At 35.7% G+C, this 27,419-nt stretch overlaps 1 protein-coding gene across 1 annotated transcript in view; it reads right to left on the bottom strand.

Moving 5' to 3' along the window:
- RYR2 (ryanodine receptor 2) overlaps window positions 1-27,419 on the bottom strand; it is a 448,094-nt gene that overhangs the window by 125,670 nt on the left and 295,005 nt on the right. Inside the window, exons 50-62 of the mRNA XM_063082911.1 lie at window positions 26,499-26,719; window positions 25,100-25,190; window positions 22,850-22,990; window positions 21,285-21,448; window positions 18,937-19,015; window positions 17,292-17,381; window positions 16,358-16,495; window positions 10,771-10,848; window positions 9,540-9,615; window positions 7,775-7,898; window positions 7,072-7,187; window positions 3,894-3,958; window positions 1,354-1,475 (exon numbers count right to left, since the gene is read on the bottom strand). Coding sequence (XP_062938981.1) covers window positions 1,354-1,475; window positions 3,894-3,958; window positions 7,072-7,187; window positions 7,775-7,898; window positions 9,540-9,615; window positions 10,771-10,848; window positions 16,358-16,495; window positions 17,292-17,381; window positions 18,937-19,015; window positions 21,285-21,448; window positions 22,850-22,990; window positions 25,100-25,190; window positions 26,499-26,719 — 1,505 coding nt within the window. The remainder of the gene's footprint in view (window positions 1-1,353; window positions 1,476-3,893; window positions 3,959-7,071; window positions 7,188-7,774; window positions 7,899-9,539; window positions 9,616-10,770; window positions 10,849-16,357; window positions 16,496-17,291; window positions 17,382-18,936; window positions 19,016-21,284; window positions 21,449-22,849; window positions 22,991-25,099; window positions 25,191-26,498; window positions 26,720-27,419) is intronic.

Below are 27,419 nucleotides of genomic sequence, written 5' to 3' on the forward strand. Positions count from 1 at the left end.
AAGTTTCTGTTACAAAAGGTTAACTGGACCGCGAGAGGAGCAGGGACTTTGCAGAATTCTCAGTGTCCTGACATATAATGGTCTCGGGTTTTCTAGCTACTGTGTCCACTCACTGTCCACAGGGACATTGGCCAAAAAAAGTGGATGTGTGTGCTTATGAGATGATGAGGGACCAGCCACTCTCCCTCCTAGGGAAGGCAGAAGGAAAGCCGTGCTCAAGTGGGAAGGGGTGGGAATTCACATTGTGGAAAGTGACACTGCGTTGTCGCTCTCCAAACAAAGTGTGTCACTGGAGTGGAATCTCTCTGCTATTTAACCAGAGTCAGTTTTATCAACCTTCTAGGAAAATTATTATTTGAAGAGGTGTGAGGACATCTTAATACTGTTGCAATTTGCATCATTTGGCTAGCCACTAACCAGTTGGTAAGACAGACAATAAATTTAAAAGATGAACTGAAAATTCCATTCCAGTTGCTTTCCTCAGGGTTATGTAATGCAGGAATCTCATTTCTTCTCCGCTGTCTGGGGAGAATTTGCATTCAGCCTCATCTCTCTCTGTCCAGTAGATTGATACTGCACTGGCATCCAACACAGCATTAACGTCAAGTCCAAGGAAAACCTATATCTTCTCCAGTGCTCTGCCTTATATAGTTCAGTCACTTTTGTAGAAATTTTGTGCAGACACCATCTAAAAGATTGGTATGGACTTTTGAGCAAAGGAGTAATATCAAAATAGACTTGTTTGGTAATCGATCCTCATATATACCAAGTTCCAGCAAAATTTTGAGGAAACAGACCCCAAGTTCTCAGCAGAATCACAAATATCTCTATAAAGAACACTTGGGTTTAAACAGAAAGGAGAAGGCATTGCTAAGATGCCAGCTTGACTGGCATGCAGGGAAGTCTTCAGAAAGTATATATTTTTACTTCATTTTCTTCCAATATTGATCATTATATTTTAAAACTTAAATTAAATTTATATAAATGCCATCTTGCACTCATGGAAAATAAAGGCTGGAAAAAATATCACATTTTGAGAAATGTTAAAGAAACTAATGTTATAAGCACCAAATACTACTATGGAAATCCATCTCTAGGCTCTATTTGTGAATTCTGTATTGGGTGATATTTTATTCTTTATATTCAGCATTACACTTAACAGCAAAATATAACAAACTCTCAACATCTAGGGCACTTATCTTAACTTGCATAAACCATCCTCCTCTAGTGTTTGATTCCAAGAGGGCAAGGACCAGGGGAGACGGGAGGATACTCTGCTTGTTCCCACTTTAAGTCCCCGGGTTCTTTCCTCAATGCACAGACACTTAACTCAGACAACAGTCTCTATTTTACCTAGTCACCATTTCTTTCTCCTTGTTTGATGCGTGTCCTCCAGAGCAGAGAGGTCTACTTGCTGCAGATAAGAAGTATAAACGATGGTTTTTGAAATACTGATCAATTAAAGGAAGAACGACCTGAAAGAAGGGAAAAGAAAACAGATCTACGTAGTTGAATCTTTGGAGGGATAAATGACAGCTGAAGCTTCAGGGCAGTCAGAGTTTTGTTCACATGCATCAGGTCCCCCTGTATCCACGCCAGGCGGCAACATTTCAGAGTATGCCTCTCAAGTTTCACTCTGCTGTCTCGTGTGTGTGTGCGTGTGTGTGTGTGTGTGTGTGTGTGTGTGTGTGTGGCAGGATGTGATTATGAGAAACAACAAATTTTCAACAGTTTGGAATTATTCTCAAGATTTTCAATATTTTCTCAAAATGAAATATTCTCAGTATTTTCATATGATACAGTTCAATGCCCAACGGGCTCAAAAATAATCTATGACTACCATGTATTGAGTTGCTACTGTGTGTGAGGATCACAGTGGACATGGTGTTATTTCATTTATCCTAGTAACTACACTGCAGGGTAGGCACCATCATCCCTGGTTTATAGGTATTAAATGAAAACATTTCATATCTGTAAAGTTACATCGCCACTTACTTGCCTACACAGTGTTCTTTTACTTGGCATTTCTCAAAGCCTACCTCCCACTTCTACACACATTTCATCCTGCTGGCCTTGGGCCAATTCCTCTCCTTCACTCTGTCCATGCCCACCACGTGGCTTTGCACGTGCAGTTCCGTCTGTCTGAACTGCTCTTGCCACACTCCATAACTTCGTCACTCCACTCCCTCTGCAGACCTCTCAGCTCAGCAGCACTTCATCAGATAAGCCTTGTGACCTCAACTAGGTAAAATCTCATATTCTTTGCTCTTATAACATTGCTTTCATTTTTACATGTGTGAAAGATTACATTGCTTTGCATTTTATATGTGTGATTTTGGATTAAAGTCTCTCTCTATAACGGCCTACAAGGTACAAGACAACAAGAAACATTTCCAGGTTTGTTTCCCATTATAGCTTTCAACTGCTACTTGGTCTATTTTATTTACAACTGAATCCCAGTGGTTAGGGCTGTGTTGGGCCTATAGCAAGCACTAGACAGACATTTATTGAATGAATAAATGAAAACATTGATACACTTTTTTTCCTATTGTGTGATACAGCACATTTATATATAATGAGAAATACTCAAGTTTTCATTGACCCTCCTTGAAGGTTGTGACATTGCTTGAATTTCGTGACTGGAACATAGTAGGTACTCAGTAATATGGTGAATGAATGAATTACAGACTTTCGTAGAAGGTACGCCACATTAAGCATCTGTATACAAAACCACTAGGGGCATTAAGTATATGAGCAACGTAAGAATGCATTTTAAAGGTGATTAGAGGCCATGAATGCAGTATTCTGATAACCGGCTATTGGGGCGATTACGATTTAGTAGAGACTGGAGATATAGATAGATACCTCTATAGATATAGATCTGTGTCTATCTATAGCTAACAATGTGCACCCCAGAACAAGCTTTGGATCCTTGGATGATTAGAACAGACTCTGAGTGCTATCTTGAATGGAAAGAAAAAATGAGGGTAATCCTTTATAGTAAAGGGCACAATTTCAAAAACACAATAGAAGCCAAATATTAATCAGCCAAAAAGGAAACCATTTATACTAAATGGTCTCATTATCAAATGCAAGTCCTTTGAAAGGAAATCGAAAATAATAACTACGTCTTCAGGTTAACTGCAAGGTATTGTAAACAGGAAGCTGACCCAAGGGCACCGAGTCTTCATGACAATCCTCAGGCCGTGGTTTAATGCCTGACACAGACCAGGCACATTGTAAATACCGAGTAAGTCAATGAACCCAATATGGGGATTTTGCAACTCTTCATCTCCTTTCTCTCTGGATGAAAGGAAGGAATGAATGTTCCAGTAATACAGCAAATTCTTGATAAAACCTTATTAAATGGAATGGATAAAAATAATAATGGGACACACTCTTTATCCTGCATGAACCTCAGCTTCCTCATCTGTAAAATGAGTAGAACCAAGGTCCCCCAATAAAAATTTTACAATAAAGGTTCTTATAATGTACCCATCTATAAATTAACTAATGCTTTTCTCCTTATAAAAAAAAATGCCCATTTAAAAAATGTTAAATAATAACAATATTCAAATATTAAGAAATAGATATCTTTCTTCTGAATTATACAAAAAAAGCCAAAAAAAAAAGAACTTTGAATTAGACCACACATGGGACTTATGTCATCTGAGGACTATGGTAGGAAGAACAGAGTGTGTTAAAATGTAACCACTGCTGGGAGCAAATTCATCCCACTTGATTCATGCAGTTATTTTTGTTCCACAGAATATTTACATGTAGTAAAATTCACATTTGTAGACAAGTACATTCTGAAAACAGGCAACAATCTAACAAGTATATTTTGTAAACAAACATATGGAAGCAAAAACAAGAAGGATTGTATACTGTACTTTTGCAAAGAACTTGATTTCTTGTTCATAAGGGAAATGCTCTCCTTTGCTTCTGCTGCCACCATCTGTGGATAAGAAGAGTTTGTAGGTACATGCTGCTTCAAACATTACAAGATATTCGCCCCAAATGCAAAGTTTAGGACACATTGCTAATGTGTTATTCCTTTAAACCGAACATAAAAAAGCCAATCAAAAATATAAAGGCTAACTTTGACAGCATAATTTAAAAATAAAGGAGATTTTTTAAAAATACCCAAATCCAAATAAAAAAGCTATGTGAGGTCAGCCCATACTTGTGGTTATGGGCACAAACACACTTGTGTATTTTAAGATCTTATTGACACGTAGTGGGAAAATTGGAATAGGATGAAGTAAAATTCCCACATCTTCAGTAGCCTTTAAGAAAAGAAGCTCACTGGGGTGAGAAAAGTGAGTGAAAACTGAGTACATGTAACAGGACAGATTTTAACCCTGGCCTTGCATAATGATGGTTACCTCTTGGTGTGACATAAAGTTTCCGATTTTAACATGCCACCTGAAAAACTGCAGGAAGCCCAGGGCCGGTGATGAGGAGGAGGAAAGCAATTGTAACATTACATTGAAAAATTAGCATTCTGCTGAAAAGTAAAGAGGTTCACCTATGCAAAAGATAATTTCCACCAGCAAAGCAAAAATACCCGAGTTTTTCCCAGTGGTTTAGAAAATGGTTCAAGGTTAAGAATTGATTGATCTAATGCACCTAGCTTAGAAGGTGGCCTTTCTCCCCTCCTTGCATACAGAAGAGGTTTCACGCATAGTGAAGAGGTAATAATAAATTATAATGACTGTGATAATATGAAGAACATATTAGATAGCTATAAAATTCAGAATTGGAAATAAGGTTTTAGTAAAGTTTGTAAGCAGAGCTGCTAGATTTTATAAGAATCAAACGGACTTCTGCTTGAAAAGGTTCTTTTGCAAATAAAAATAAAAATAATTTGACATATACTTTATCAAATCTTAGTCACAAATTCAGGATAATTTTTAGGGAATTCAGGTAGTATTCTGTAATATCAGAACAATACTCTCCCCATAAACAAGTAAAAGAAAAGAATGGCTTTTTAACCCCTGCAAATTTCATTTTTGTATATCTTTGGCATTAAATCTCTCTCCAGCATATTATGCAAAATGTCTGGATCCATACAAGTGACTTTCTCATATAAAGAATGTCAAGACAGAATTTTGTGCACAGCCAAATATGCTAATAGTTAAAGGAATTAATAAATAGGAAATATATTTTCTTTCATTATAAACTTTACCAAAAATGCTTATATGCAAAATGTGAAAAAGATTTGGAGAAAATATGAACAATAGTATAATAAAAAATTAGAAAAATGCATATGCATATTCTTACTATTGCAATTAGCTTAGGTCTAAGAATGAGTAAATTAAAGATGTGTTGCAAAGTCAATAAAGTGAAGAAAAAAGGGAAAAGGCACTATAGCAGTGTTATCCATACTAACAAGGAAAGATGGAAACTAAAATAGAGGACAGCAATGACAAACACAGCTCTACCTTCTCCTCTAGCAGAATAATGTGTCCTATCACAGCCACCTGAAAAAGGTACATGCAACATCAGGAACTGTAAAAAATGCTCTTTTGTTAGGCTCTATCACTGCAGCCTACTTTCTCCCCTGCATTCTGCTGAAATGTACTGAGTGGTTGAATTTGCCATGACAAGATTCTTACCACACCCTACGCATAAACACGTATGAGACAGTTTATTAAGAAATTTGAATAAAGTGTGAATAATATCTAAACACATTTCTACCCTTCAAATTTGTGTTTCTGCTCTCCATGTGAAAGTAAAAAAAAAAATTTTCTTGTTCCCTTCTCGAAATGATTACTTCGTTTTTCCCCTCCTCTCCCTGCCTCGCCAAAAAGATCTTGGAGTTGCTACCCACAGCAGATCCTTTCAAATGTGGATCACAAATTTCAATATTTAACCTTGAGCGTGAAAGCTTCAAAAATTTACCACCACCTCATTTTTTGTTCTTGGGTAAAATTTCATTAATTCAGACTAATTAGGCTATTTGATAGGATGAATCAGGTATCATTTTTAAAAATTATAGTTGCATGAGTTACAGAGAGATTACACATTATAAATTAGTTTGAATAGTTGGCTTTTATAAAACAAATGATTAGGAAGAGAACAAAACTACAGTACTAAGACTCTAGATAAAAAGGGAGGTTGAAAGAGAGGCAGGATGTTTACAGGAACAATGCTCAACTGGAAAACCTTAAGTCATATTTAGGATCCAGGGGGCCAGAAACAAAAAAATACCAGAGCTCGAATTTCTACAAACTTTAGTCTGCCAGAAACTACATTTAAATCCTAAGAAAAACGACAGCTAAGGGATCAAGGACCATGGACCTAGAGGAAAGGTGTTGACAGACAGAAGGAATGAACATTAAAAACAAAAAACAAACCTTGAGAGTAAAAAAGAAAATAAAAAGATAACCACCGGAAGAGCACACTGTTTTCAAAAGGGAACAAAGTATACCTTCCCTGTATTTTATTACCACCCAATTGCTGGAAGGTGATCTGACATGAAGATGAGTAATTAACAACTTGAATTTTAATTCTACAACCCTACGGAGGATCATGAAATAACAGAAGTGATGACACATTCTGAATCTAACATTGAAAGTGATGAGTTCTTTTCATGCTGAGGGGGCACTGGGCCAGACGGGGAGGAGGTCTTTCACTGCACCCTAGGAGTATCATAAAGTATTCTGCACTACAGATTCTCTAGTACAAATGTGTGTCCCTACCAAAGCTAAACTCAAGGCCTTCACAAGGCTTAGAAATTTTGAGAATCCACAGAGTTTTAGAAGTCTCTTTTCATGAGTAGAGCAATTAATCTCATAGGAAAGCTTTAACTCTACCTTAATATGCTGATGTCCTTCCAGTGTGTCTTTCAAAGTGAAAAATAAATGCCAATAAACATCGTAAGGAGAAAAGAATTACATGCTAGATTTTTAAAACGTTCTAAAACTTTAAGCACTCACTAAGAACTTGTTACTCCACTTAGTACTAGGAGCACAGCCAAGTAGTCTGTGCTGTTCTATACCCTGATGTTGTAAACTTTAAGAACAACCAAAACTGGGCTATTTGTAATAGGGTTATGGTACCTACCAAACTCCAGGATATACTGATGGGCTTCATCCACATAGCGAATGAGTTGCTGGAGGAAACTATAGGCAAATCGTTTCTCAATAGAAGGTGTGTCCAACTCCAGGTCCTTGAATCCTCTAGAAAAGCAAAAATGATACATGCACAACAAATTATACAAAGTCTCTTGCAAGGTAAAATTTTGTGGAAAAAAAAAAAATATATATATATATATGTAAATTTTGAAAGTTATCTAATATTCTTGTAGCTCAAGGCAAAAAAGTGGTTCAATTTATAGGGACTACTTTGCAGTTTTTGCAGGAAAACTGTAGTGAATAACTCTCTTACTATGAAATAATATGTTATCTTTAAAAAAATAGTGACCTTTTTTTGTCTAGGGATTTTGCCTAAATGATGGATGGTGATTTAATATAGGTAACAAAGGAACTCTGTTATGTGGCAAACAGCTAAGGGCATTAATGTTTCTGATGGGTATATTTTGAACATACTAAATAGTAGCTCTGAGGTTTAGGTCACTGAATTAATTTCCAGCTTTTCTTTCTTTTTTTTTTTTTGGTGGCTGGCTTGTATGGGGATCCGAACCCATGACCTTGGTGTTACAAGGCTGTGTTCTAGCCAACTGAGCTCACCAGCCAGCCCCTGATGGGAATATTTAAATATTCAGTCTTAGGAAAAGAATGTGTAACTGCAGTAGGTGTACTTTTACCTGGACACAGCATATCCATTGATCTGCAAGAACTTAAGGATGTCCTGTGCTTTTTCCCTATCCTTGGCTTTCTCCTTGGCTGTCAGTGTATCATAAGGTACCAGCAGGGGATGGTTTCCACCTCCTAAGAGAATGTCAAGACAAGAACACACCACGGTAATTTGAACATGATCTGACATGAGACACAGCACATATGTAATAGGACGACACTACAGGACTTTTGATGTCCTTTTATAATACACAGAGCATGTAAGACTCATGTAAGACTTTTCCCCCTCTAGCACCTTTAATGTTCCAATTAATTCAAGAAACCTGTTCAAAGAAAGACTGTACGTCTGCCTTCTAAGAGGCAATTACAACATGGACATACATGAATTTGTGATACCGAGTGCCAATAACATCTGCAAACAACAAGGAGGGAAAAGCAGTGGCATTCTCTTCTCTGCTCAAACAAACTCTGAATGTGGAGTGGGAACAGGAGCTAAAACATGCACAGCTGGATCTAGCAAAATTGTGAGGCATATTGCAGGGGTTATACTTCACTTGCTGCCCCACAGAGATAAAAGGAAAAACTCTTAAATATAGAATTTTGTATTACATTTCCTAGATCAGAGAGTACTTTATAGTCACATTATTTATGAATACATAAAAACCATACACAGATATGCCAGGTTAAAAGTTGATCACTCTGAAGTATCTAACACTTTACTGACTAAAAAATTTTGGCAAGTAACCTCTAGCAGGAGTCTAGATTTCTAGTATGCCTATTCTGGTGAGAAATACTAAATGAAAGCTTTCTGTTCTTTTAGATTTTAAAATTCTAGAAATTATTTTAATTTTTAAAAAATTAACTTAAAATTCATAAAATTAGAAATTTTACAAAAAATTTTATAGACTGTTTAAAAAATTATAAAAGTATAAAAAAGCACTGGTAATTTCAGATGGGAAGATCTTGAAACAAAGAATGTTATTAAAGCAAACTGAATAGCATAATATGACCCAAACTTAAGGTTTACAAAACATATATAGCAATGTACACTGTGCAGGATGCTGAAATTCCCTGAAATATAACTGCTAAGGGAATTCTAGAAAGAAAAAAAAAATTGAAAATAAGTATTTTGTTTTAATGATGATAACAACATATAGTGTACTAAATCAATTTCCAATTTAGTTTAGCCAGGACTTAATAAAACAATCATAAATGTTGAGTTTGCCCTACGCAATAAATAAGCAAGCAAAAACACAAAGGAGGAACTTTTTTTCTGTTTTCTGTGTCTGTTCTAGAGCTGGCGTTGACTGAGAGTGCCATCTACAGAAATGCAACCACCCACTAAACTTTATGACCATGAGGGGGCGCTATACGATGATACATGGAAGGGACAATCAAGCACTACCCAGCTAACACTGAGCACAGTAAGGAGCCACCAGTGATTTCATCTTATGATATTCATAGTGTTAAGCATAATACAACACACATTCTGTGAACAGCAAGAGGATACGGCCGAAGAACACCTCGGACATTAGAATAAGAAGTGTAGGTATCTCTATGCTAAAATGGGTAAAAGAGACCTATCGAGATTCTGAGAAACAAAGACATATTCACCAGCAGTCAGCAAATTACAGAATTAGACCTATTCGATCCATTCCAATAAGATAAAGGTATAATGAGCTCTGATGCTAAAAAGACTAATTATTTCGACCATATCACATAATCATTTAGTTGAACTCTGATTGGTTTTTAAGAAAGGTTTTTAGCAAATATTACCTTTGGACTCCAACTCCAGTTTCTTTTTCTTTGCCCATATATTATGGTAGTTTTCGGCCATCATTTCTGCCATAGCCTTAAATGAAAGAAATATTTAGGAGTTAAGGTATACTTCGATGAGTAAAACTGGACTTTGCTTCCTAACATATAATATCAAAACATACCTTCAGTGAATAAATGATAGAGTATTAGTGCTAAAACATTTAAAAGATACTCAGACTCGTATTTGAAATCTGAATATTATTTGCAATATTTTATAGTGACTAAACAGCAGAGGTTGACCACTCAATAGAATGGTCATCGGTATTTACAACGTTTAAAGATATATGTTTCATTAATTCAACAATAAAACTTCAAAATAGCTATGGACTTTAACAAAAAATATATTTATTTACAAGTTTTTGTTTTTCTAAAGCTTTAAAAGATGACCTAAACCTGATCTAACACTGAATGCAAAGAACAGTAGACGGATAGTCCAACAGTCCAACAGAAGATGGATAGTTGACTTCTAGATCAATCTCTGTTCAAACTAGGCGAGAGACCATGGAAAGCCATGTCAATCTTTCTGTGGCCTTTTGGATTTTGGTAAGGTTGCCTCTAAAATTCCTTTCACTTTGACTTTCAAGTTTACTATGTCATTTCAACACATCATACAGGAGCAACAATAAAGGACAAACCAAACAATTTAACAATACATAGATTTTATGATTATATCGTCATGTCTCTAACAATGCCAATATCATTGTTTGATTGCCATATTGTCCTTAGCAACAAATTTCACCTTTCATTCAAATCTGCCATTTTAAAATAAGTTCTTAGTGACAAAGGAAGACAGATATGACGAGGGATAGAACAGCAAATGCCATCAATTTCCCTGGATAAAACACTTGAAGTACATATTCTTTAAAAAGTAATTAAGGTGATCCTGGAGCACAGCATTACTAATTATTTTACTCTCTTTTCACACAAAGGTATTTAATTATATTAGAATTTTTAAATGAATATTATCTTTAAGGAAAATTTGTTATGTGGAGGAAACATCTTAGAAAAAGTTATATCAACTTTTACAGTCCTAAAATGTGAGGGTACATAATCTACAAACTCCATGGACCCACTATATGATTACTATATCCAAACAATTCATGGTACAAAATATATGCAGGAAAGTGCTACAGTCTTTTTTTTAACCATCAAATCTAGAGAACATTTTTAAAAAATTAATAGCACTTACATGCAGGTCTCTGGATAGTGTGACGTTGCTCATGTCAATGGCTCGAGGGCTATAACCATGGGCAGCATCTACAGAAACCTAGATCATTTGTGTGAAAAAACAGTGTCTCGTTCAAAACCCAGTGGAGACTTAAATGCTACTTAAGAAATACAAGGCAAATAAACTTCCAAACAGAATGTTTCCTGAGATAAAACTGGCATCTACACAAAATGACTCTGTAAACATATCTAGCAAATTCAATTATATGACGGTGTTGGATGATTATTTGTAATCAAATAATACATCCAAATATACGAGGGTGTTTGATGATTATTTATAATCAAATAATACTTCCAAATATCTTAGGGAATTGAAAATTCTAAAAGCTAATGATCAGAAGTTGACAAATTGTGCAATGAATCCCAAAGTCTGACACAATCCCTTACACAAAGGATCGCTGTATTCTTAAGTTTCTTACAAATCCTAATTGACTGCAGTGAGATTTACTCTTCCTCATGCAAGCAATAGTTAATCACAGGCCAACATTTACAAATGTCTCTGTGGGCCAAACATTAGGATAAAATATAACTGACTTTTTAATTATAGAAGTATATCATATGGTAGTCAATTGTTTACAAAGAAATGCTCAATAATCAGAAGACTTCCTTAATTTCTAAATTCTTTTTAAAAATGAAACATATCTTCTCATCAATTTTAAGAAAGTTTTACTATCATCCTGAGCGCCTACCTCATTCCACCCAAAAGCATATTATGTGAAAGTATACCACAAAAATGAGCTCTGGTTCCTACTTATAAATCTCAAATTATATCAAATGTTATCTTGATATGTTTCATAATTGTTTATATTCTCTTATTGGAAATGGACAAACAAAAACATACTAAAAACAGTATAAAGTTATATAGCTCATACCATGCTTGTAAGATAGAAGAGAGGCTAACGTGCTGTGATTACTAATGAGCTCATGAGCAACACTCAACTAACAGTGAGTTTTGACTGGTCCCCGGCTCAGTGCCATCTAATAACGGAATGCGTAATACAGTCACTAGATGAAGATCATGCTTGGTTTTCCATGGTCAAGCAGTTCCTACACTAGCTAAGTTTATTACACAGGCATGCACAAGGGTACTTCAAGAAGTTTGTGGAAAAATGGATTGAAAGATAATTTGAATCTTTCCATGAGCTTTTTGAAGTACATTCACATGATTTAAAAGGAAATTGAGAATTTCAAGTGGAAATAATAAATGTGAATTTAAAATGAGTCCTGAATTTTAAAGAGCCCGTAGTGAGCATTCACATGTCAATCAAATGGTTATTCCCGATCCCTGACTGTTAAAATTTACAGACATCACAAAAAATGACAAATTCCATCCCAACTGGGCTCTCATTAACAACAGTGTTATTTTTAGTTAATTGGTTCACACTCCTATTAATGATGAATATTTCCAGCCTTCACCTTTTTTAGCTCTTCCATTCTCATGACATTTAGCTGATAACCACACTTCTTATTTCACCGAGAAAAGAAAAGGAGATGGTTAAATAGGAATTAATTACCTAAAATTAATTACCTTTCAGCTTCAAAATTACCCACTGAACTACTCTTACCCCTGCTGTCAATCCTTGCCATTGTCCCTCCCACTCCACGAGCGGTAGTGGTACAGTCCCAGAATGCCTGTGCCCCACCAAGCACAGCCAGTGCTGAGTGACTTACCATTTTTAAGATCGTTTATCCATCTGTTAAATGGGCCAATGCTAAATATTCATTCTATCTCAAAGGCTGGTATGAAATCAGATGTAAAGCCCTTAGCACAGTGCCGAAGACACAGAAACTGCACAAGGAATCTTGGCAAATGCCTATTCCTACTGCTACTATACTGTCACTGTCACCATCACCACAGCTACCATCAGTACCTTGGTTGCCATAAAGTTGTGACGATTAGAAGGTGGACATCTGTGGGAACCGTAATTCTGCCTACCACAACATCTGAAATAAGTTCATGGTTCTCTTCTTGAGGTCCCCAGCACTCCTAAGGTCTCTCCCTCACCGAACATAACTATGGACTTGGCGAGCCAAGCTAGAACCCACGGCCATCCCTCCTGATTACCACCCCACATCCATGGCTATGTATCAGAGAGTCACAAAATCATGTCTACTCCACTTCAAGAGCAGCCCTGGGACACATCCACCTCCCACCATTTCCACCATCTTTGCTCTAATGCAGATACTTAATATGTTGTTTCCTGTTTGTTTTGTTTTTTCTGGGATGTCTACAGTATCCTCCTGGGGAGTTTGTCTTCTGCCTTCAATCTCACGCTTCTCTGACTCATTCTCCACTTTGCTGTCAGAACTGCATTTCCAACACACCTATGGTGTTAATGCCCGAGTGGAAGGCCTTCCCCTGTGTGGTAGGCACCCAGGGCTTGACGGGATGAGCCTTCTTCATCTGAATGTCCCCAGAGGCTGGCACTGCCACTTTCATCAACGTTAGAATTACAAAATGATCCCCAATCTCACAGATACTAAAATATGGCAAAAGTGCATCTTAAAACTGATGAAAAACAGTATTAGACACTCTGTAAATTTGTTGAATAAAACAGAGCTGATGTAAATTACTTTACTTGTTTCTAAAACAGAAGTCCCTGTATTTAATATCCTCTTAGACCATGTTCCTTCTATAACCTAAATTTATCTCTTCAGCTTTATTAAGTTCTTGAGGCCAGTTGATGTAAGTAAATATTCTTTTATTCAGGGATAATTGTCCATTTCTCTTCACATACACAGAAATTGGAAGACTAGCCAGGCCTTATGTAGTTTCAAATTACCTGAAAAATGCATCATCTTTGAGCAGGGAGCTTTAACATTAACTCCAATCTATTAGCAATGATAACAACAACAGCACCTACCATGTGAGTGGTGATCATGTGCAAGACATGTACATTATCTCATTTAATCATCAGAACATTCAGAAAAGCAGATATTACTTTTTACCATCTTAAAATGAGAAAAAAGAGGCTCAAGTAATTTTAAAGGAAATATATCATGTAGTAGCAAGTGACAGAATCAAGTTTTGAAAGTAATTCTAACTCCAAAGCATTTACCAAAGTCCTTAAAATGGTCCTAAATGTCCTGCAGGACCTGGCCCCTGTGACCTCTGCACCTTGTGTTACTCACTTGGCCCCAACTTCACTGGCTTCCTTATTTCCACCACTCTCCCACCTCAACTTGTGTGCATTGTCAGGAATATTCTTCCTCTAAATCTTTATAACTCCCTTACCAATTTCAGGTCTTAATTCAACTTACCTCCTCAATGAAATCTACCCTGAAAATTCCATATCATCATTTCAACTCATCTCCAAACACCTTCCAACCATCCCCCTCCCTAACTACTTTTCCATTCTGAGTTTTCTCTTTTATTTAGTATTTATTATATTTTAACATAGTAGATAACTGACTTGATATCTATTGTTTATTTCCCCCATTAGAATGTAAGCACCATGAGAGCACAGACTTTTGTCCATTTTGTTCACTGATCTATCCCAAAAGCTTGGAATAATGCAGGGGACATAACAGGTGCTCAATGAACACCTGTTAAAGAAATGAAGGAATCATTCCTCTATCCCAGCCTGGCTTTCAGTTTTAGATGGGGAACACCTTCTAAACATTCATTCCCATCTCCCTCTACCTCCCAGGTTATAAGCTTGTTTTTCATTTATTTAAATAGTTTTTATCCTACATTTGCAGAACTGAAAAACAGATACAGGATAAAGATTTGGAATTTGTGGATACATAAGTAACAGCTGAGAACCTGTGAGATGTACCTGAGATGGTCAGAAATGTCCTTTCATGCTGACTTTAGTGTCACTATCGAGGGAGTCAAAATCCACCCATTTAACTCCTCTCTAATCAGCTCTTCCTAACTTCTAACAGCCCTTATAATAATGACTGAAAATAATGACAAGGGTTATAAATGGATTTGTGGCATTTCTTGTATTTTGCTCCCCATTTCTGAGGCTGATAGAAATACTCTTTCTTTACTACTTAGAGGCCAAAGTGCTACAAATGCAAACACACACTATTTACCATTAATGAGATGCTCTCTGATATTAACATATTTATATAACAATAGTAAAATACGAGTAAACATTACTGAGGCAAACAGAGATCAAGAGCTCAGAGGTACATTTCTAGAAAGTACTTGTCCCAGGATTTAAGCCCAAGGGGTCTAACTCAGAGCCCTCCCTCTTAATCTATACACTATGTCTCTGGCATAAACACCACCTGAGCCTCTGAAATCACATACAGAATTTAAGAATGAATATCACGAATCACATATATCATTCTAAAAATCACTGAGACATGAGAGATGATTCTGTGGTTAACAGAATCCACTGGGAGTTCCTTGTGTAATGAGAACTAAGGGAGAAAGGGAAAGAGGAAATATACACAACATATGTAATTTTAAATCAGAGTACACAATTTTTGCTTTAAGAGCAGTGGGAGAATCTACCGTATTTTTCATGGTAAAGCTTAAAGTCACCTTCGTTACGTGGTAATTTCCTCATTTCCTATTCACTTTACAGGGGGAAAGAAAAAAAGATCATTCCTTTCTCTACACTGTGTAGTTCCTTGAATATATCTCTAGTCTAACACTTACCGTTCTATGTTTGTTATAGTAAATTGAACTTGACCACCTCTAACTGGATTAGAACTGTATCTTATTATCCTTGAATTTCTATTGCCTAGTATGTTAGTTTGTGCTCAATGTTTGTTGAAACAGTTTTTAAAAAGCTAATTTACTTGGAAAAGTGTACATACACAAAAAATAGGTAAAATATGCTTTTGATAGCTTCCACCCCATATGATACATACCAGAGAGAATTTAATAAAATATGCTCAAATCACAACTTAATTTATTTAAAAGTATATTTCAAATATAAAGCATGTGAAGCAATACTTTCAGTAATCTTAGTTTATTTTTTCAAAAAGGATATCTTTATAAATAGCAATAATAAATAACATTTTGTGTAAACTGAATATATAGTGGCCTGAGGAATCAAGAAAAATATATTGACAGGTTTAGCTCCCAGGAGAAATGAAAGGACCAGAGGTAAGCAGCTCAGACAACCTGGTCACCAAATTTTACCAGCTGGTATTTGGGTCCCACCTTGACCCTGGCCTTTTCCAGGTCAAGGCTGTGCCTTACTCTGGCTACCTTGAGCGTTAAGCCCTATGGCTAGAGTCCTGCCATACTGGCCAGACTTCTTGCCCACCAGCAACATATGCTCTGAGTTCTTGTTCTGCTTGAATGCTTGTACAGCTTTTGTCAGTAAAACTACAGGACCTTACAACTGGGAACTCCTTTCTATACTAGCCATGAAAATAAGATGTGATATATAAATTCCAGTACTTTAATCGTGATTTGGCCTTATTAAAACTAAAGAAAAAGTAACATAGTTTTTGTCTCCTTCTAAATTTTATATTAGTCTTCAGAATTTTCAAATTACTTGATTTGAAAAAAAAAATCATTTAAAAATTTTAAATATTTAAAAAAATAACATCAACAGTTGATTCATCATTGTGCTTCTTACCTGGCTAGTCTGGGAAATACGACGCGTCCGGTTATAAAGAGCCATGCTGTCTCCCTCCCGGGTTCTCTCAATTCTCCAACCCCAGGCCAGCATAGTTTTTAAAGATTCTTTGATTGGCCAGCGATAAATTTCTTTTTCCTAGGGAAAAAAGGAAAAACAAAACACGGATATTATGAACCCAAGTGAAAATTTAAAATATTTAATGCTTTGTTCTAAAACAGACTGTCTTCATTTTTTAAAAATTTGATTAGCATAGTTTATTTAAAAATAAAAAAGGAAAGTAAAAATTCTAAAAAGCAGAGTGTGAGCTGAGATCTAGCCTGACTAGTGCTACCAAATGGGATGCTCACTCAATGTATAGCATGGAGATCAATTTCCTTTAGCTTCCCAGCTCCTGATGTCTCAGAAACTAGAACGAGGAGAAACATGATTAGGAAACAGTGACAGATCTTGTGATTCATGTGTGAAGGTTTTTCAACCACCTGAATAAAGAGAGACGTAACTCTTCCTTCATAAGCACACACTAGAAAATCCTTTTTGCTTCATTTGTCACAATATTCATTTTCTCCCAAAGAAGTAAAGTATATGAAAGCCTACACATAATAAGGATATTAAAATATTATTTTATCATCCCTCATTAAGAAACTCTTAAGTGTAATAATAAGAATATTTTCTAATGCCCTTAAAAATATGGAAGAGGAATAAAAATCAAAAAGGAAAAGAAAAATATTAAAGAGAAAATAACCAATAAAATACTGACAGAAAATAGGAATAGAGAGAAAAAAACAAAACATAAGAAGATAAAAGAACTTTGAATAAAGGTAAAAATAGTAAATACAAAGTAAAGACATTAATAAGAAACTATATAACGAAGAAATAACTTTACCCCCCAAATTAAAACTTTAAAATCGAAAAACCAAACAAAACCCCTTACCTTTTCAGATAATAGTTTATATGGCTTCATTAATGGTTGAACCTTAGAAGAGTCTGAAAATATTTCTCCATAAATCCATCCATTTGCCAACTAAAAAAACAAAAACATCGAAATTTGTTTACATGTACTTATTTTAGAGAGTGTAGGTATACATGTGTTTAAGCGTATATTTCATAAAATAAAGCTAAATGAACCAAGATAAAGATTGAAATTTTAATTTTATCCAGCATAAGTCAATATAAACATTTCCATCTTAATCAATGTTATTTTTAATAATCATCTGGAACAAGTCTTTCTACCCAGAGATTAAAGAACCCTGTCTTCCTTAAGCAGACCCAGGTCTGTGACTCCTACAAGGAGGCCACAGGGATGATGTTTATGGGACCCTACCTGTGACACGTGTATATGAAGTATTCATTTTTAACAGGAAAACTGGAGTATGCCTCTCGGAAGCCTCTCTAAATAAAGCTACTGTTTTGCCCATTCCTTCATCCGGTTATCTCTCAACATGTTTGGTCCACATTGTTTTGCCCATCTGTACATGTCACTGCTTCTCTATACCATTTCATGTCTGCCTATGGAGTCTGAGTCACTGGACTAGGATAGCTCAGGACTACCTTCCTGAAATATTCCTCTCCATCACCACCTCCATCAGCTCAAGACTTAGTGCATCTTTATAAAAACAGATCCTTACTGGCTTACCTCATGCATCAGTTAATTACTGAAAAAAAGAGCCACACATTTATCAAAACAAATAAACAAAAAACTGTTTCGCAGAGGTAGTAAGGGACTGGTTGGCTGGGGCAAGCCTGAAACTGAATCTAACATCTTCATGATAATGCTGAGTTGCTACAGGACAGAAGCGTCCTTTGGGACTCTGCAGTTTAACTCTGACTTCACCAAATCAGCACGTGCGTATTTTAGGTTCTCGCACCATCTCAACACAGTTTCCCTCACCAACCTATTTTAACCATCCTCCCTTCAGTTTAAACTAGGATCAATTTAACATGAATACTCAGGCATAATGTTTCCTTTAGAAAATCTCATAATATGTAGGAATTATCTCATAGATTGTGACTCCTTTAGTTTTCTCACTTGGGTTGTTTTTCTTGAAAACACAAATAAGATATGTCATCTGGCCAATGTAACCTATTTTAAGTAAACTGCAGATCTACTTGGTAGTAAGAAATACAGCAGAAGAATAGGGTAAACAATAATTAAATCCTGATTAAGAGTTTTCAAGACTTTATCTAATGCAAAACTACATATAAAACTAAAGTTTCCTTAAAAGGTGAATTCTAGACCCGGGGTATCCTCTTCCTCCTAAAGCCCATGGTGATTGATACTTTTTACCTCTGTGAATAATATATGTTTAGAAACTATATTTTAATATAATTAGTAGATCTTTTGAAATCTTAAAATTGGGCTTTTTATGAGAACAAATATTCTTATTCAGATGTATATCATACTTGCGTTAATAGCAGAACTAGCTAAATATTATACGAGCGAACTGTAAATAAATGCTCCTAGTTGAGATAAGGCTCTCACTTTAAAATAGAAAATTATCATGGTCAGAACTATTTGCACAGTGACCAGTTATTAATAATGACAGTACTGAATCAGAACGCAATACTCTGACTTTTACCTTGTCCATTGACCATTTGTCATGGGAATGCTCTGCGTATTTGTTAATGAAGTATTCCAACTTCTCAGGAATTGTAATACTATGAGAAAAATATAGGCAAAAAGCTTGATTTTCACAGAATTTACAGGAAATCATATTAATAATTTACTCATAGCTCGTAAATGCTTAGATCCCATTCAATGCATAACTGTTAAAAAATAGTTTTAACGAAGTATTACTTTTCATATTATTAAGGCAATATAAGAAAAGTCAAGCAGATAATGTTCTATCCGCTCATCTTATATTGATTCATATTTTATTATTTGTTAATATAACAAATTATATGTAATAAAATATACATAATACAAGTAAAATAATTCAAGTATATGCAAAGATGATGGCAATCAATTATACAAAAAAGAAAAAAACAAGCCCTAAAGTAAGAAAAGGTTAGTCTACAAGCTTAAAGACACGCGTCTCTCCCATGTTCTTTCTTTGCTGTCGTTCTCCCTTTTTGACTTTGGGCTCTTCTGCAACAACTACAAATAGATAAGAAGACTGCTGAAATCTGACCTGCTAGATTTTTAAATGTACTAAATTTTTTAATTAATTTTATACAACTAGTGATGCACTAATGATTTTAAATATTAATGGTCTATATATAACATTCTAAATGTTACTAATATTGACTGTAGGGAAAAGCAATTAACTAATTCTGGCTTTATGATTTTAATAACATTTATTCTTGATTTTTCATTTTTAAATAAATATTTAATCCCTTGAACACAGGAAGTGTGCATGCAATTGATGACCAAGTCTCATGGTAAATGCAAGACTTGGGAATATCAAATATGTCTAAGAATGGAATATTAAATATCAATATAATTCCATCCATTAATGAACATAACTTATTAAAGCAATTAACTTCAAGCATAGAATTTTGAATAAAACCAAGGAAAAATATCCTAAATAAAACCTAATACAATGAGATGGTTTACTGTTCTTTTCCAGCAAAGTTATTAGTCAGTAATTGAATTACATGACATACATATACTTAAGAAGCAATAAATAAAAATTATAATCATGTGAAAATTATTGATAACACCATGTAAACCTGTATCTGTTAAGAAGACCCCAAAGGGGTGATCTTAGGTAAATTAATATACATGCCCAACACTTATGAATTAATTGGATTTAATTAATCAACACCAAAACCATGACATTGTTCTGCTGTTATTTAAAATCCAGTATTATATTGCATGCTAGCAAATCACAAACTTACCCATGTAGGAATGTGAACATATGGTATTTTGGTTTACTTACTTTGGAAAAGATACAAAGGATTATCACATAAGCCAAATACTGGGGGTACGGTCTTTTCTCATAGGTTGTCATCAAATATCAAACATGCAAATTCAAGACATTATCAAACTACCAGCATACCACTCTGGTTATAGACGCTAAGCCAGCTGGGGCCGCCCAGAAGCCTCAAAGTTGAACTCCCAAGCAAATTCAGAAGCCGTGGATAAGAACTACCAAGTGGTTACCCTGCTACAACTGATCTTGCTGAGTCACTGAGTTCCATTGCTTATGGAATCAATAAGATAATGTGGTATGGAGAGGCAGCTTTCCTTGAAAATAGGGAACCACGGTCCTACTTAAAGACAGTGACAACAACAATAACAAAATGTGGAGACTTCAAACACCTGAAGAACCCGAACACCCTATTTGTATAACAATTTATGCAGCTCAGTACATGTAAGAAGTTTCATAATGTTAATGTCAATGTCATTCAGTCTTTGGTTAAGGTTGTCAAACTGCATTGTAACTGCATGCCAAATTGTCCACAAAAATTCTCATTTGATACTTCTTTCAGTCTCATGTTGTGTGTGCTTTAAGGTGCTGACCATCAGCAGCTCACCCTGGCCTTGCACAGATGTGGTGATGGGTGAAGTAATTCCCTGCCACTCACAGAAACAGCTTTGCAGTGCATGCTGGGATCATTCTAAGTAAAAGATGCTATCCAGAGGATGACTGTAGTTATTAATAAACATGTAGGGTAAATGTTCAACTAAAAATATAACTGATATACTTGATTCTCATGATTATAGATATCATCATGTAGTTCTATACAGAGAATCTTGATTATATTGAGAGTATCCTAGAAGGTACATCTTGTCTGTTTCTGATATTACCATAATCATTATTATTATTATTACTATCATTGATAAATTAAAGGGACCCCTATTAAAAGGATACCAATTCAAAGGGGGCATGTATTAGAGAAAGTTCACTTTAGTACCTTATTCAATTTCAGACTTCACACATCATTTACAATAAAAATCTGCTGCAATAGAAAGAGTCCATACTTTGAGGTATCAACAGGTTGTGGGTTAAAGTTCCCTTCAGAATCCATTGATGACTGTTTTTCCATCATACTGACATAATTTGATTCCATGTAGTCTGGAGGCAAAGCTCCCGCAACTGCACTCAGGCAAGGCAGTGCCAGTTTGAAAAGTTCTTGTTCATATTTCTGGAAAGAAATTGAGGACCAAAGAAAAAATTACTATATTACTGTGTAGCAAAAGTGGCCAGCATGATCCCCATGGCTAATATACTGCTGTAGGAGAAAATTTGAATTACTCTGGGCTAACTTAACTCCCTGATGATTCTTTCTCTAGAAAATGATACATATAGCCTGAATTCCCATCAAACATAAGAGAAACTGCAGCATATGGCAAATAAAATCTCTGCATCCCCAAAAGTTTATTCTCCCATATGTGAAATAAACTTGAGTATTCTAAATTATATAAAATGTCTTTACAACATAAACATAATCTCAGTAAATGAGGACTGTATTCCTTATAGTTAGTTACAGATTACTGCTGCATCACGTTATAGTGGTTATACAGGAAAAATACATAAAGGATAACATTCCGGAGAGTGAGAAATTTTAACTGATCTGGGTTGCACTACAAAGGTATGAGAAATAAAATTCTGAACTGAGAAAGAAATTCTGTGGGAAATAGGCATGATAAAAATTTCTGAAAATAGATATTTGTATATTAATTACATAATTAGTTAAATCTGTAGTTATAGATATTTTTAAAAAATCAAAAATAATGCTTGTGTAAATTATCTAAATTTAAATATTCAATTTTAAATGTTGCAGATGCTTCTAAAAATACTTACACATTATTTTAAAAAGACTGTTTACCACAGGAAATTGAGTAAGAAACAGCATCAAAATGTAGCTATCAAATGAGATCACAGATAAACTTTTCACTATTATGTAGCAAACTTGTGGTTACACTATTCCAGTTATGTAATAATGTCTATCTGGGAATTTAAACTGATTTTGATTAATTTAAGTGTAAACATAAACAACATGCTGTTCTGTTTTTCTCTGAAATTACTATCTTCCAGTCCCATGAAATATACAAACTATTCATTATAAATATGTCAACTATAAGGGAATGTCACATATACAAAGCAATACCTAGTGAAGATACTTAAATCTCCATAGCAGCAAAGCAGAAGATGTCAGTAGGCACTGGAATATTATAATTTCATAATATTTTTTTTAAACTAACATAATTTTTTTCAGGCTCTAAAAGACTGAAGAGGTGACTAGGGACAGTATGAGTCCAAGTAAGTACAAATGAACCAGAAATTTATCAACCATGTGCATAATTTCCTGAAATGATTAGCCATTTTAAATTCAGAAACAGTGCTATGATAACAAGAAGAATGCTTCCATACTGATTATAAACAATCAATGTAAACTGCATTCTAAGCATTTGTTATAAAGTTGAGAAAAGAGAAAAAATAAAACTAAGTCTAGTAAAGACATTATTCCACTAGGAATAATACCTTATCAAGAACCTGTGGCTTTTATCATTTTATCAATTCAAATAAATCTATAAAACATTACCTTTTGAGACAGGGCATCAAAAATGCCCCAGAACAACTTTCTTGATAAATGAAGTTCTTCTTCTGAGGCAGCACCAAAGTTTCCCCACCCTCCAGGCAGGCAGTAATATTTCCAGCATCTTTCATAATGATTTGTCAGCAGCTATGTGGGGAAACAATTATAAAAGCAAAGAGCTAAAGACATCTTTTATATATTTTTTTTTTCCATTTCTCCTCATATGGCATTCTAATGCTATGCAATAAGGTCAACTGGAGTGAAACTGCCCAATCCCATATGCATTCTTTTGGAGAATGCTATTTACCTTGTATACTACGTCTCTACAAAATTTAACACTGATGGTTATGTGATGATCAAATGCCCAATTTTTTTTTTTTTTTTTTTTGGTCATTTTTTTCGTGACGGGCACTCAGCCAGTGAGTGCACCGGTCGGTCAGTCCTATATAGGATCCGAACCCGCGGCGGGAGCGTCGCCACGCTCCCAGCGCAGCACTCTACCAAGTGCGCCACGGGCTCGGCCCTCAAATGCCCAATTTTAAAAATAACTCTATCTTGAACAGCATTCTTTATGAGGTTATTTGGATATCTATGTATTCCTGAGTTTTACTTTAGTTGCTATCATTTACTCACAATTTTATGAATTGTTATTTCCTGAAATCCATCGGTAAAATGAAGGGATTGCTGTCAAGGCAACCTAGAGGTACAACCAGGGAACTATACATCTGTGATTATTTTTCTACCTCTCTGTCTCTTCTTAACCATCATATTTTATGATTTGCTTCAAAACTTACCTCTCAAAATAAAGCTCCACAACTGCTCTACCTGGAACATTTTCATGTCTACATTTCTTGGTGGTTATAGAAGCAACTTACTACCTTACTGAGAGTCCATGGTGCTCCTTAGGTTTTCACCTATGTGTATTTTGTTTGTTCAGAATTAAGCTGGGAGTTCAAAGATAAGGATAGAGTCTTTCAATTATTGGGTAACTCTTTGGATAATTTATTCTTGATCTACATTTGCCAAATAATAACATGATCTGCAGGAATCAAATATAAATTTTTGGACTTTCTTTTCTATATCCAAGGAAGAAAGTAAATTGTAAGGAATATTATTATTAAAGCTAACTACATGTTTTCGGGTTGAAATATTTCATCTTGTTTAGTCTCCCTTTCAGTTACGAAACACAAACACACACATCCACACATACACACTATCTAGGAATCCCAAATGAGGAAATACTGAGATATAACTTGATTGAATTAATATCAAAATATCTGTAATGTAAAAGAATCTTATTGCATAAATATTAGAATATGATACTGTATCTTCTTTCAAGTATTTTCCATCTCTTTTGTATCAAGAAAATTTTGCATGACAAGGGCTATTCTAGATGATAAAAACTGTAGAAATGGGATTTTTAGCAAAAATATGAGTATAATTTTCCTAATTCATTAATTTATCTAGATTCATTAAACCAAAATCAATTTTCATAGAGAAAGATTAGTTTTGCTAAATATCCAGGGATGCTCAGTTTAACAGCTCAAAAATAGACTCATTTAAATTTTTGACAGCACTATTAATCGATGGCCATTGGGGGAAAAAATGACGCCTACTAGATGGCACTGCAGAGAGGTCACCCGTGAAGTCTATTAAATTACCACATAACCTTGATGCTCAGATGGTCCTATCCTCAGTCTAGATATTTAGGATATTAACTCATAGAAAGATATTACCAAGTCAGTCAGACAGAATGAGACTTAATCGTTCATGAACAGAATAGTACAGCTGGGCAGAGAAAACGTCACTGACTTTTCTATAATATGTGTCAAACTGTAACAGCACATACTGAGAGGTTATCTTTGAACCCTATGAAGTGGTATTTGGAGTCTCTCATGAGATTATCAACTTAGAAAATGTTGTTTTTAAAACTTGCTCTTTATCCCTTGAAGTTGCTAATAACATTTTAGGCTAGGCCTATCACCATGTTTCTACCTTAAGAATAAATATCTTCGCTTATCTTTTTCTTGTGGCCCATTTTTTCCCTTTGATTTCCGTGCAAAACAATCTTAGGATATCTATGGTATTTTATTACTTTTATTTCAGGTTCATGTACACATTTTTATAGCTCATACGAGTATGACCATTTCAATAATTAGGAGAAATTCCCAGCATCTAAGAGATGTACACATTATAACAGTAAACAAAGTCAGAAAAAACAGTAATCAAATAAGTACAAACATTTCCTATACCTACCTTAAGAGGCATCTTGGCATGTTCATTTAACAATGGAACATCAAATACTAATCTCCTGAGTAAGTGCTGCATCATCGAAGGTCTCAACTGGCTGTTGAAACAAAGACAATTTTCATAATAAGGAGAAATGTGTCCAAATGAAACAGATAATTCATCGGGCTACATTATAAGTTAAGGACCTGTACCTAACCTCTCTTCAGATGGTATTAATTAGGTGTTCCTAGTCTGAAGATTAGCCAGGAGCTACTTAAGTTCATGTAAGTTTGCATTTTCCAGTTCATCTCTGACCCCCAGATCTGAAGAGCACCGCTTCTTGCTACAGAAGTTTCTCTTCTGCTCCTTCCCTTCCTAACCATGTATGACTGCAGACCCTGCCGTTCGCTAAGACCTTCCCCCACTATTTTAGTAAACGCTTCTCCCCTCACTGCAGCAGATGGCCAGAAGCAGAAAGGAGAGGGGGTGCAGGAACAGGAGGGAGGACACATGGCTGAGCAAGTAATAACGCCAGAGGAGGAAGGGAGAGAAACTAACACAGAGTGACCTCTACTACATCAGGCACTGCCAAGCATTTCACCTCATCCGACTTACAGAAACTGTGTGAGGTAGGTGTTTTGATTCCATTTTACAGAATCTTAGGTCAGGGAAGCTACAGAACTGCTCTCCTGATTGTCCACCTCCCTCAGCCCCATCTGCCTTCTCAACCCACACACTCCACCGTGGGGGAAAACCTTTCCCTCACCTGGGACTGCCAGGATGCAGGTCTTCACTGCCAAGAGTCTCTGACCAATGAGAAAGGAACCATCACCTTTGTGAGGGGCTTGAGAAATGGTCGCTGTCACTGACAGGACTTCAGCAGGGAGAGGTATATTTCTGGTTTTCACAGAATTTGAACACTTCTACCCACGGAAGTGGTTTTTCAGGCTGGAGGAAATATTCAGCCTTCATCACAGCCAGACATCAGTATGCTTTAATAAGTCCCCTTTTATATTTTTTATATTTAATATTTAATAAGTCCCCTTTTTCTTTTCTCTTCTGGAAGAAGAGTTAAAATCATCATCCACAGTCAAAAGGGGAAGAATCTATTATTTGACCTAAAGGGGCTGGGGGCTCACACAGTCAGCGTGCCTCGCCCCCGTCCCACCCAACATTTAGAACAGTGTTCTACATCCAATAGCTGGATGCCCTGGGGAGGCCTGGAGGGGCACTCCCAACCTTGACCAGGAACAAGGGTGCTCCGAGGGACGCATACCTCAGTACACAGGACTACCTAAAATGAATCAATTTGGGGCAGAAATTATTTGGTACAGAAATTGTTTTTAAAAACCATAATAATTTGTCAAGGGCCACATGGTACATTCCCTTTCTTAAGGAAGAAGTTGACATACGGTTGCCCACTTACCCACAAATGGAGAGTAAACAAACTTCGATGGAATCCCGTTGCGCTTTGGTGAGAGAGCAGCCCTTAGAAAGTCTGTACACAGTATGAAGTAACGAGTCAATGAGGGAAGCGTGGTGCTCTGTGCCCGCAAAAAGAGGGGCGCATCTCGTTAACAAAGGCAGGACGGCTGTGCAGAGGTACCGATTGAGGGCCAAGGCCATATCAGTAGCACTCAAAGCAGCCTACAAAGGAATTAGAGAGTAGGAAGCCATTTGTGTTTGGCTGTAGACAACTTTCAAAAGGATCAGCATGCTGACATATAATTTCCCTATGTCGGAAATGACAAGAGTATGACAAATGGAAATGTATTCTTCAGTGATACTGATAATGCAGCTCGTATGATCTTTACCACTAAACATAATCCACTGTCAACTGACAGCTCATAAATAGAAAAAAATGAATGAAATGACATCTATCTCCTCAAAAAAGCCCAAGAAGTTCAGGTTTTATCAATGGTAGGCTCAATGTAAGATGAAGACACTAAAGATATCAAAGATATCAGCACCGCACTCTACCGAGTGAGCCACGGGCCGGCCCAGATATCAAAGATATCAATGCTTTCCTTTACTTTCATAACAGATCTCACAATCATAAATTCCTTCTGAATTCTATTTGTTAATATTATTCATATTTCTGCTCATGTCCACCAGCATCAAAACAATCAAAGGTTGATTATATTACTATTTTACCATCTATACTATTTAGGTTCAGAATTCCATGTGAACACACCCAGCAAAGAAAACAGAAATTTGCATTTCATGTTTATGATTCTGCTCTTATGAATATCATAAAAGGACTACTGTCAACTTGAGATCTAATTTTCCTCAAAGTCCAAAAGGCCCATTTAATCAATAAAACAAAAAAAATTAATAAAAGTGGGCA

This window comes from Cynocephalus volans, chromosome 18, assembly GCF_027409185.1.
Source record: "Cynocephalus volans isolate mCynVol1 chromosome 18, mCynVol1.pri, whole genome shotgun sequence".
Lineage (NCBI taxonomy): Eukaryota > Metazoa > Chordata > Mammalia > Dermoptera > Cynocephalidae > Cynocephalus > Cynocephalus volans.